Here is a 12,782-nt window from a genome sequence, read left to right on the forward strand (position 1 = left end):
TTACCTCTGGCTGGGGAGAAGAGGTGAAAAACTTCAGGAGAACATAAGTAATGAGGATGTTCCAGGTTCACGGAGTGCAATAATTAAAGACGGCATTAAACCTATTTTGTAACTGCACATAATGACCAGCTTATGCGCTGCTGACTTACATAACGCCTGCTCTTTTTTTGGTTTTGTTGTCGTTGCTGTTATCCGAGAAACCAAGGCCTCTTAACTGTTTACACGTTAACTTCATTAAAGTGTAATGCCTCTTATCACCCAGCTCCTTGTAACAGGTTGGCTGTGTACATGTGTTTTCCAGGAAGTTTCCAACAGTACTGCTTGTGCTGATTGCAGGAGCAGTTATCAATCAACTGGTTTTACCTAGACAATGATATATGCATAACCTCTGCAAAGGGATTGTTTTCAACCTAAGTTCCATACGTGCTGAAAAAGAAAAGCTGCTTGGCAAAGTTTTCCCCCTGCACCCTCGTGTCTTTGACCTTAACCCCCTGCCAGTGCTAGGGACCCAGGAACGTAAAGGACTTAGCCCTCTGCTACCCAACACCTCAAACGTCAGCAAATGTCGGGGTCAGGCCATGCCGATAAACTGAATTTAAGCATTTCTAAGGTGGGCCACAAAGAGGCTACCCACCTTTTGCACTCTGCCTGGAACATCTACATTTTCATATTTACTTTTCTTACATCCCCGCTAGGCATGATTTTCAAGTGTCAGATGGAGCCTGGAAGGAGAGCACGACAGAGCACTTGGGGACGCAGGCTACTGGGAGATTCCTCAGCTCTTACACGGCCTCAGAAGTGACCTCAGTAAGAAGCAGGGAGCTGGAAGTGCCTGCCAAAATTGATCCTTTTTGGAAATGCAGACAGCAGCTGAAGCAGACAAACCGTGCTTCTTGTCTCTGTTGCCTGTTATGAGTACGACAAAAAAGCAAGCCAGGAAAAGCTCATCTCTGACACTATTTTTTTTTTCCTGAAGTTCTTGAAAATTTTTAATATTTTTTTTCAGTTAGCTCAAGTAGAGATGATTTAACTTTATGTTATAGCATAGAAATTAGGGGAATACCGCACGCTGTGTAAAATCAAACACTAGAGATATCTTCAAAGGACAGCACAAAGAGGAGGTAATTATAAAAGGTATTTAAGCCTGAAGACTCAGTCCTTTACATTTCAGGGCTAACAAATTCCTGATAAGAAATTTCTGAGCCAAAAAAAACCATCTCACAGTGGGACTAATGGAAAAATCCCAAATTAACTTGAGAAAGCAATCAGAATTTGTTAAGCAGAAGAGATTACCCAGTCCAGGCCGATGCTAGGAAAGGCTGGCAGGACTGGGATGCTCTGGGCATGATCCAGAGCCAGCTGGAGTACCCATGGCAGAAACATCCACTGTCTATCCCTCTGCTACAGAGTCCTGCTCCAGAAACAACCCAACAAGCTGCGTGGAGACGAGGAGAGCCCCGTGGGCAAGGCAGAAAGCCCCCCATGGGCTTGCTTGGGCCTCTTCAAACTCCTGGCCTGGCAGGCTGGCCTGTGAAATCCCACACAAGTGGATATGCCTTTCCCACCTTTTATCCCCCAGCTTTCAAGAGGCCCAGTGACACCAGTGCAGCTCTGTTTCTGAGTTCATACTTGATCATTTCACTGTCCCTTTCCTGGCTTTACCAAGTGCTGAAGCATAGCAGCTTCCCAGGGACCAAGAAGCAGAGATCTGCAGCTCACGAATTAATTACTTAGCAAGTCTCTTTGGCTCCTTCGTCAGCTCAGCCAAATGAAAATAAGAGCTCCAGTCCCAGAGAAATGGAGGCCTCCACGTGGCTTTGAGCTTGGGACTTTCCAACAAAAGGCTTTTTTTTTTTTTTCATGCACTCTGAAGTATTTGCATGCATGCTGACAGCTTGCATGCCAGGCAGTGGGGCAGAAATCAGTAACAGAGCTCTGAAATTCATGGTGAAAATGCTCTTCTGCAGGAAACCATGCACAAAGAGCAGACACTTTCCATTTGACACAGGAAAAGTCTGAGGACTTTTTGCAAAGGCCGCATTTCAATCACACTCAGTAATTTCCCCCAACTTAGAACCCAATTGTTACTTGTAGGTGTTTCAGCTTGGTGAGACTGCAAAGCCAGAGCCAGCATGGTGGAAATCCTGCACCAGCAGGCTCTGCAGAAGCTTGTCATGTATTGCCTGAATGGAAAGAGTAACAACTGAACACAAATATTTGAGTTCCTCTTTGTTCCTGTCACGGCTCTTGCAGCATACATGCGAGCAGATTGCATTTGTTTTTGCTGGGATGGGAGAAGCAATAGAGACAGCTGGGTACGAGCCGAATCCAGCCCGCAGCAGAGGCAAATGTAGCTCGCAGTGCCGTGCCCACAAGTGCAGGGCTGTGTACCAGCACAGTTACTTTTATCAAGCCAGGACGAGTTGCTTCCCGGAGCCTTATCAGGCTGAAGATCAAGGATGGTTGTTTATCGGGAAGAGCAGCACAGGGCAGAAACTCCAGCGGGTAAATCCTCAGCCTGTGGGTGTGCGCAGAGCCGAACCAAAAGGCCCCAGCTCCAAGTAAACATTCAGGAGGTCCAGACTTGGACATACCTTAAAACTGCTCCAGCTTGGCCACGTGCCTCTTGACCAGAGCAAAGCACTAGCCAAACAGCGGCACGCTCCAGAATAATGGCCCATTCCTGTCCATATTTCAGAGCAGGGACACTGGAGAGTTCAGTGACCCCTGCTGCACGATCACACATGTTTACCCCACTCATCTGCAAGTCCAAATACACAGCACTGCTGTTGCTTATAGGGCTAATTTATCTGTATGAGCAGTTACAGTGTGGTCACCTTGTACTTGGCACTGTGGAAACCTGTGCAAGATGTTTGCCCATCCCAAGAAGCCCAGGAGCAGCAGCTGAGGCCCCTGCCATCTGCAGAACCCGAGGCCATGAGCAGGCTTGGTTTCGCTAATAGCGCTGGTGCAATTCAAACAGGCTGTGGAAAAACAAACCCAGCCCATCGGTCAATACGTCTGATTCCCTGGCTGGTGGCCCAAGGAGAGAAGCTGGAGAGCAGAGCAAAGTGTGCAGAGGAAAGCCCTCGAGGCAGACACTGCTGCAGAGCTTCAGCTCCCCAGCTGGCTGCTGCTCCCCTCATCCTCCCATCACAGGACAGCAGTGACCAGAAGGGGCTGCTCATCAGCAGCTTAGAGTAAAAGTCCTTAGTGACATAATTTTCAATAGATATAAGAGGTGAGATTAGAGTTAATTTCTTATATAGATACATATATATATATATTTTTTTTTCTACTGCTCACCTCGCCTGAATTGTGGTTGGCTGATGACTGCATAGGTTTTTGCTCTGCCATTTAAAAAAAAAAATCTACACTCCTGACTGCAAGAGGAAACAAGCGGAGGAGGAAGCCCAGCAGCAGCGTTGTCTTTGCTGCTCTGCCCATAAAGATGGGCTCAGCCAGCCACAGCAGCTGCACAAGTTGGTCTTCTGCAGCAGCTGAGCTTTTTCAGCACTGGGAAGAGCAACCCAAAGCATCCACCTCCAAAAGCTCAGTGTTATGATGGATATTCATTGCTACTGAATTATTATTCCGTAGCATTTGTCAGAGCACTTCACACCCATCTATACCTGCCCGCTTCAGAAGCTGGGTTCAGGTGAGGCCAGCGCCCTGACGCAGCTGCAGAACAATGCTGTGCTTTCTTCCTGCTATCTGCACCGCGGTCACACCCCCGGCAGCCCAGCTGCCCGCACCTGCCGAGTCCAGCCAAGCCCAAACAAAGCTGGAGATAGCGATACTCACGCCACAAGGACGGGCAGCCAGACAGTTCTGCCTCGTGGAGCCCGTTTGCAGGTGTTTGCTCACGCTTAGCAACATGGAAAAGCAAGTAGGAAGCAGGCTTGAATTAAAACTGAAAGCCATAATTGTGTTTGCGTGGCTCAGGTGGAGCTGGAGAGCACTCCCAGGAGCATTGCGTGTGGCCCCTTTGGATATTTGTCATGCTCATTTCTCCTGGCAGCCTCCTGCCAGGACCCAAGGAGCCAGGAATTGCGAAGGGATCAACGTCTCCTGGTGAGCACTGGCTGAGCCAGCCCATATCAGTCATTCCCCAGCTACTTATGGAAGGAGGGACCGTACCCTTGAATGGCATTGCCCAGGGTCCGTGGAGGTGCCAGCAAGCACAGCTGCAGTCCCCATGTCCCACAACGAGGGGACAGGCAGGACAGGGCCGAGCATGGAGCCCTGCACCTACAGAGGCACGGGAGGCGAGGAAGCCTGACCTAGCTGCACACAACAATCAGATCACGACGTGCTGAAGAACGTTTCACTTTGCTAGTGAGAAGCTGCTCATGCCCCAGGGGCACAGCAGCACTGGGGCCATTTCCCTTTGCTGCAGAGAGCCCAATGCAGGTCTGGATGCAGCTGATGGTTGAGCTGCACTTCACAGCCCCAGTGACAGCACACGCGGGACTACGGTACCAAGCTTTTCCATTGCATCACTGCTACCCTGCTTGACCCAAGGGTTAAGAATAGCAGTCGGGCTCCACCACCCCACGCTGCCAGAACGAAGCTATTTCGGGGCAGCAGCGGGCTGGCTCCCCTGGCAGGGCCGTCCCGTGGTGGGGCCCAGCAGCACCCCAAGGAGCTGGAGGCCGATGGGGACATGACTTCATTCCTACAGCACGGGATGTGCCAAGTGGTTGGCATGTGCTTTGCAGGGGAGGGGTAGCAAAGACCTTGCAAAACTCCGCCCGCCCGAGCATGGCTTTTGCTTAGAGGGGTTCTGGTCTCACTTGTTTATCCTTGTTGTACGTTTTCATGAAAGCCTTCCAGAGCCAGCAGAGCTGAAGAAAGCGCGTTCCTGACAAGCTACTCTCAGCCCCTTCTCTTTCAACTCAAGACTCAGCAGCATACACAAGGCATTGTGTTTCTCATGAGACCAGAATAGGATCCATGTGCAGTTTCTTCTTTGAAGCTATCCTGAGGGCCCAGACACAGTGCTTGCTACCGATAGAGCAGCTCTGAGCTGTTTCACAAGCTCTTGTTGTAACACCCGGCCCCTGCACAGGCTCGGCACTGACCACATCCCATGCGGGCTGAGGTAACAGAGGAAGCCACAGAGCAGTGGTGAAGGCAGGCCCAGGACCCAGCGAGAAGCCTCATTCACCAACACAATCAGCTCCTGCCTGCTGCAGGCCCAGGGCTGGGCCTCTCACTTCTGTTCGGTGTGGTGCTATTCCCCCTGCCAGCCACACTCACGTGCTGAGGGAACCTCAACGTCCCCCTCACATCTTCCTCATCGGAAAAGGAAGGGAGATGGGGAGATGGATGAGGGAAGATAGACACTGTGGTGCTGTGCAAGCATTGCTGAGCACTAGAAATGCTCTGAGGAGAGACATCTGCACCCGTCTGAGGCCCAGGGTGAGGAAAAGCAGGAATTCCCCAGGTACGTGGGTACCTCAGGAGGAAGAGACAGCTAAGCAACCAATATCATTGCAAAGTTGCTCCACTCTGCTCGTTTCTTTACACCCACATTCACTGCAGCCTGGGAACACTGTTGTGGCCCAGTAGCACTCTGGTCCTGCTCACTCCTGGCCTCCTGTTCCCAAGCTGGGCCATCAGAGGGTTGCTACAAGTGATGTGGGACTTCAGATCCTCATGAGCCCGGGCTGAGAGCCTGCTGTCCTCTCCTGGGTGGTGCTCACCCATTACGCAGAGGAATGAGGAGCTCTCTAACCACAGGTGCCTGCAGAGCTCTGGGATCTTTCCTAACAGGCCATCGACTCCAGCTTGAGCTGTGCACATTTGTGATGGGGGGCAGGACTTCATGGCAAACGAGGAAAAAAAGGGCATATGAACACAGCGGTGGAAAAAGGGACTGTTAAAGCAGGTAATCGCTGCAAAACACCTTTACTTTTATGTGCTCAGAAAAACAGAGCAGTTACAAGCCTGGGCTGAGCATAATGATGACATTTCAGATAAGTTCAAGCACAGCGATGCAAATAAGTGGGACAAAGAGCTACCAGTGCTTCTGGGGAAATCCCTCCCCACGAGCTCTGTTTGAAGGCAGGGTTTCAAGGCACCAGCATAATTTCATGACCACAAGCCTTCATTGGCCACAGTTACCCCATTACTTGGCAACTTCAGAAACAAACAAACCCGTCCTATGGCTCTGCCTCCTCGCTGATGCACAGGAGCCGACGTGTGCAGCATGTAGCTGCCTCCCCACCTACCTGGAGCAGGATGCTGGGTCCCCAGGAGCAGAGGAGCCGCATGATGCAAGATGCTTTTACACAGCTGGTAATGAACAGGCTCCACATGAAGACCACCCAGCAGCATAAATTCATATTCGCCAGACAAAAACAGCCCCAGATCCCCAATAGCCATCAGTTTCTCCAAACTGGCTGGAGATGGGAGGGAGCCACTGTCACCGAGTTGCCCTGTTATCACCAAGCTCCCTGTCCTACTCCGCAGGTGAAGCACGTCACTGGTCAGAGAACACTGGTTTGTGCAGCACAGCTGAGTGGCAAGTTAATAGGGCACTTCCACCCTCTGAAGCTCAAAGGAGGGGCAGACAGGCTTCTGCAGGCATCACAGGTGCTCCCACCCTCAAATCACCTCTTGTCCTGAGGGACAGGAGCACTGTCAATGTCTGAGCCCAAGTGAGACCCTCTCACCCCCGAGGTTTCCAGCTGCAAACACACTGGCTGGGTTTGGCTTTTCAGATGTGGGGTGGGAAGGCCTCTCCCCAGGAAGTGTATTTCCTCATGTCAAGTCCAAAGAAGCCACCACAAGCCAAGCAGCAGAACCCATAAATCTTGACGCAGTTCCTTGTGGAGCCTGTGAAGTCTGGTCCCCACCGCAACAGAGTGGCCTTGTTGTCGATGCAGAGGGCCAGCAATTCCTCTGCCAAGCTCTGAAAGCTGCTTGGAGCAGACAGATTACTCCAGCGAAAGCCAGGACTGGGCTTCATTTTATTTATTTATTTATTTTTTGACTGTTTTGGGTGTGCAATCAAGCTCAAAGCCCCTTAAAACACACGCACATAAACAAAAAACCCACATCCCAGATCCCTTCTATATTATTGAAGAACAAGTCCACCAGAGCTGGCAACCCAACATCAGGTTAGGGTTTCACTGCTGACAGGATAATAAATCTTGCCAGAGGCTTGGGATTTTGTTTTATTATTACTTTTTTTTTTTTTCCAAACCAAACCCCAGAAATTTGGGTGGAGGACAGGGAACTGCTCTGGCAGCTCTTGTAATAATCTTGTTGGTACCACGAGGCCAGTAATAACTTGTACTGCAGGAGACCGCTTCCCAGTTTACAGCCCCAGCACATGCCTACAGAAATCCTCCACATACCATCCAGCTTTAATAGCCTCTCCTATTCTTAGCACAAACTTGCCTTCTTAGAGACTATTGCAGTGCCATGTACTCCCTGCTTTGGCTGTCCTAAATCCCTTCCTGGCCTGTTACAGCCCCACGAGGGCCAGCCAACTCCCCCTGTCTAGAAATTTCAGGGAAAAGCAAGGAAGTGATCCAGAGCACTGAGCTTACCAGGAACTGCTGGAACACGGAGAGCCAGGACGAGTCCCCTCACCCTGACAAGGCATCCCCCGGGCTTGCTGTTCCAGCAGCTCTGGGTTCAGCCTGGCTCATGCACCACATGCACCTGGCAGAGGAGATGGAAAAAGCAAGGTGGCTGGGCTCGAGGCAGCTCTGGGATTTGTCCTCTCCTAGCCTGCCATCTGAGAAGCAAAAGGCAGCTCCAGGGCCTGTGGCAAGGCAAGAAGAAGCTAGGAGCACCTGCCCACCTCCTGGTAGAGAGCATCGGCTGGAGTAGCTCCACCTGAGCTAAGGGGCTGATCCCCAGGGCCTGCTCTCCTGACCCACAGCTGTGCAGGGGCATTTGCTGATTAAACTTTGGGGTTGAGGAGAGAAATTTCTTTATTAATAAATCAGAAAGTTGCATTTGAGAAAAGCCCTCAGGGAGAAGGGTTGAGTCTTCCCCTCAGCTATTCTGGGGCTGTGGAAGGCAGCAGCCTTCTGTTACACATAAGTTTGATGTATGATTTGAATCAGCAAGTAAAGAGGAGTCCCTTCTCAACAGCTTTACTGTGTTTCTTGAGCTGTTAAACAGCGGGGCTTGTCTGAGATAAATTATTCTTAACGTTATTCCCGTTTTTCAAATCTAGGCATGGCCATGGCTTTAGCATTTCAAAACTGCTCCCGCCCAACTTAGTTTTTCATTTTCTTTCCTAAATCTTTTTCTTTCTCTCTTTCTTTCTTTCTCTCTTTCTTTCTTTCTCTCTTTCTTTCTTTCTTTCTTTCTTTCTTTCTTTCTTTCTTTCTTTCACTCTTTCTTTCTCTTCCCTTTTTCTTCTCTTTTTTACTTTTTCTTTTCATTTTTTACTTTTCATTTTTCCTTTTCTCTTTTTACTTCTCTCTCTCTCTCTCTTTTTTTTTTTTTTTCGTTTCTCTTCATTTCCTTTCTCTCTTTTCTCTTCCTCCTCTATTTGTTTTTCCTTGCCCCCCGCTATCCCCCCCGCCCTCCGTGGCGGCCGGGCCGCGGCCGGGGCTCTGCTGCCCTCCGGCGGCCGCGCCGGGGCCTCCCGCTGGCGGCGAGGCCGGGCCAGGCGGGCTTCAGGCCGCACCCGAGGCCGAGCTCTGGTTTGGGTTAAAATCTGCCATGCCCAGTGGTCTTGGCCCGGTGGTTTTGACCTCTGGCACGCTGGGGGCCCTCAGCCCCACCAGGCGGGACCGCAGCAGCCCCATGGGGGGGCCGAACCCGCTGTTTTTAGGGGGCTCTGCCCAGCACCACGGTGGCCCCATCCACCTCCACACCTCCACGGGTTTGGCCTGGGCACCTCCGCGTCCTCCTGGCGCTGGAGGAGCCATTCAGCCACCCTGCCCTCCACCCACGTTGGAGGGATGCTCCGGCACAGCCCAAACCCTCGGCTCCTTTTCTGCCCGCTGCCGAGGGCTCTCAATACAGTGGTGTCTTTGTGCTGGGGACATCTGCTCGCATCGTCCCAGCCCTCCGGCAGCGACCCACGGGTGGCACTGACCCCTTTGGCCCCACAGCGAACCAGTGACCTCCCGGGGAAACTCTCCAGCTGCCATTTCCGTCCTAGGATGCGATCAGCCATGGGGCGGCTTTGCCAGCGGCTGCTCGGGGCCTGCACTGGAGGCAGAGCCATGATGGCAGCACAGTGAACGTTCTCCTCAGCTTTCATCCCGTCACTTTGGGTACCAGCACCACTGCAAGCACGCTTGTGGGACAGCGGGTTTTACTGGCAGCACAGTAGGACATCCTCGATGCCAGCAGGAACAGAGAGGGGACAAGGGGGGCCTGGAGTGAACGTCACCTAGCACGGTTACACACTGCAGTTGGCAAAGTGACTGTGCACCACTTGGGGTGGATTTCAACTGCTTCAGATGCTGAATTCATGGAGACATTCAACATGGCCTTTATCCTCTGCAGAGCACAGAGCTATCCAGTGGCCTGCCAGACCTTGGTGCAGGGGGACGCTTTGTCCTTCAGCTCACGGCTGCCGAGTCCCCCGTCCATTCCAACAGACACGAGACACAACAGCAATATTTTGTACCTGTGTTCTTCAAGGAAGCATTGAAAGCCACTGAAATATTATTTATTGTCTGCAGGCGGAGTCAGGGGGCAATGGTGCGCTCCTCCTGCACTGACAGATTGTCCAAGGGGTCCTCTGAAAGGGCCCGATCCAAAATTGCATCAGGCCTCAGAAGAGAAACAGGAGCCATGGTCTGAGCAGGCTGGGATGTGCCAGTGCAGTGAAGGCCTTGGGACAAGAGGCTGCCCCAGGGCTCACCATGGGCTCGCTGTAGGAGCAAGTAAAAGTCCAGGACCATCCTAATGCACTTCTTGACCTTACTTCTGTTGCTCTGAACCCTTGGCTGAGGCACTGGGAAGAGCACATCCCTCCCTCCCCACCTTGGCCCACCCTCTGTGGTGCAGCCAGGTGTGACAGCACCACAACTGAACTCCGTACATCTCAATCCCTCCCGAAATGTAAAACAACATGGTAACAGAAGCTCCAAGAGCAGAGGAGTTCCTGCGCAGGGATTAGGCTGGTGGGATGGCCGTAGTCACATCCCATCCGTAAGGCTGCGCTCAGCAAGTTGCTGCTTGTGTGGTGGTAAGGCTGCGCCCGAGCCTGAACAGGCAGCACCTTACTGAAGGTGGCAGGCTTGATCTGGCAGAGGAGCGGGAGAGCTGTGCATAGGCAGCCAAGGTTCATTAGATAAATTGTTAAATTCAAATGACCTGGACACAAAGATAAGTTGCACTGCCTTCTGAAAGGCAAAGGTGTTTTTGACCTGTAGAAACTGATACAGGTTACCAAGACATCAGTTACCACAGAGGATTTGACAGTAAAACGATCACCTTGCAGTTAATCTTAGTGGAATCAAAGTTTCTCTCTACCTAGTACATCCAATGGGATGTGCACGTTATGTCAGCGCAGCTACCGCGCCGCTCCCACAGCCCTGCTGCCTTCCTGCCAGGGTGCTGCCGCCTCTGCTGTCCTCATCCGACCACAGCAGCTCTCCCCTCCCTTGTCTGTGGTGTTTGAACATCCAAAGCAACACATCTCTATGGGACATTTCTAAATTCAATGTTAGGCTGCTCTCATCTTTAGCTGGATGGGGGAATAAGAAGGTGCAGAACTCAAAATCTGTTATTAGACCTTTAAACTAAAATTAAAAAGAAAAGAAGAAGAAAAAAAAAAAACAACCACGGTTCACTTCTCATGGAGAATTCAAAACCTTCACTGGCATGTTCCTAGGAATGTTTTTCTGCTTGCAACAGTTAGCGGCACGGGACCGCATCCACCTCCAGTCCCTGGAGCACCATGGCGCTGTCTTCCCTGTGGGGTGAGATGTCATAGGGCTGCACGCACCAGTGCTGCTGTCCACACGCTCGCCAGCACGAGGCTGGCAGACAGTCCGAGCACGGGGCAGGCCCGCAGGGACTCGGAGGACGAGGTGCAGGAGCAGACCTCGTAGCCGTTCTCCGAGCGGCTCTCGTCGTGCTGCCCGGGCTTGGAGCGCGCCCCAGTCCTGCTGCTGCCGGCTGCTTCTGGGGAGTCAGCCTGCATGTCGCTGCACACCAGCCAGTCCCGGGCGATGGACTGCGGATAGCCAGCCTCGGCCTCCAGCTCACTGTCCAGCACTCGCCAGTACTCCTTGCCCCTGAAGAAGTAACTTGCACCTGGGAAGAGACCAAAGCCCAGAGGTGAGATGAGCAGGGACAGGCAGTGGCTCAAGAGGATGGCACAGAGCGCCGGGAGCAGCAAAGGAGCGCTCCCACCCCATGGAGCCGTGAGCCGCCAGACTGGGGTGAGATGCTGGCTTCTGCATCAGGTCCTAGGGCAGGTGCATCCCCTGGTACTGCAGGAGTGCAGGGTTAAAAGCCCACAGCCATACACGCCACACACATCCCGGTCTTGTAACAGGGCATGGTGAGGCTGCAGATGACAAACAACCTGAGCCTGACTCATCCTCCCTGCATGGGTGGCCAGTTGTGCCCAACAGCATCTGAAATTTGGAAAGCCTCTGGAAACGTCCCTCCCGTGCCTGGTTTAGTGGCTGCAGTTACACTGCTAGGTCGCCAGTAAATAAAACGTGGAAGTGCCACTTTATTGTGAGCGAATGGCTGCTTTTAAACACCTCCCATGACAATTTTTGTTGTGGTCTTTGCAAAGGGAAGGGGCCACTGAGAAATTTCATCCCTGGGAAACAAGTGCTAAGTCTGGGCAAAACACTTCCTTTAAAAATACTTTTGTCCACAATCTCCTGTATCTAGGTAAAAAATCCAACAACAAAAAATTCAGTGAAGAGCAAACCAGCAGGTATTAAGATAAAATCGCCACAAAACAGCATCAACTGTGCTTTTTTAGTAAAATCAAATTATTAGGCACCCAGGATATTTCTCTTACCTGCTTGAATGTACAATGCCTTTTAGTGAGCAGGGGGAGCTCTGGCTCAAAGCCTCCCTCCCTCTCTGCAGCTTTTAGACAGGGAAAGTGCCGGGGCTTAGCGGTGCAGGCTCCGCAGACGGGGCTGTATCTCAAGTGCAAACGAAGCATTGCTTTTTTTCTCTCTTTTTCGAACCAGCATACGGACTCACCGTCTGACCACCTCATGGCATCATCTAAAGGGCTCGGAATTCCCTTCCACAGAATGGTCTCCGAGGGGTACCCGGGGTCCATCCTCCGCTCGTGGTCATCGTAGCGCCAGTAGAGGTTGTCCTTAAAGAAATAAGTCTTGTCATTGTGGGCCCAAGAGAAGGCGGCGTCGATCCCTCCTGGCGGCAGCCCGAAGTCCGAGATGGGCCGCGGGTATCCTTCCTCCACGTTGTTGTCCTTGAACACCCAGTACCTGTCTCCTGAGGAAAGAAGCACGGGGCACGAGCGTGTTAGTTTCACAGCCGAGGCCAGCCTTCCCCGCAGACGAACTGATGCTTCGTTATCTCTTGTGATGATCGTCAGGGTGAGCTCTTGGCATGGAAGGATGGGTCGGAGGGGAGCAGCCCATCGGGGAACCTCTGCCCTGGAACAGCTGCTGGGTTTGTGCCAGGCTGCTTGAGCTGAAGGTCCCCGTGGTCACACAGGGAGAACGAGCCCACATCTCTCATTTCCCACTTCATGCTCTGCCATGGGGGCGGGCTTTCTGCTCGCACGAGGTCTCCCTGGGGACCTGCTACATGGCAGCCTCGCTGCAGCACCCTGTGGGTCTCACCCG

General features: G+C 52.1%; 1 protein-coding gene across 1 annotated transcript in view; it reads right to left on the reverse strand.

The window, feature by feature from the left end:
• Positions 1 to 9,739: 9,739 nt before the first annotated feature.
• MMP17 (matrix metallopeptidase 17) overlaps positions 9,740 to 12,782 on the reverse strand; it is a 51,001-nt gene continuing 47,958 nt past the window's right edge. Inside the window, exons 9-10 of the mRNA XM_035556803.2 lie at positions 12,169 to 12,426; positions 9,740 to 11,250 (exon numbers count right to left, since the gene is read on the reverse strand). Coding sequence (XP_035412696.2) covers positions 10,922 to 11,250; positions 12,169 to 12,426 — 587 coding nt within the window. The 3' untranslated portion in view covers positions 9,740 to 10,921. The remainder of the gene's footprint in view (positions 11,251 to 12,168; positions 12,427 to 12,782) is intronic.

This window comes from Cygnus atratus, chromosome 17 (genome assembly GCF_013377495.2).
Source record: "Cygnus atratus isolate AKBS03 ecotype Queensland, Australia chromosome 17, CAtr_DNAZoo_HiC_assembly, whole genome shotgun sequence".
NCBI classification, from domain to species: domain Eukaryota; kingdom Metazoa; phylum Chordata; class Aves; order Anseriformes; family Anatidae; genus Cygnus; species Cygnus atratus.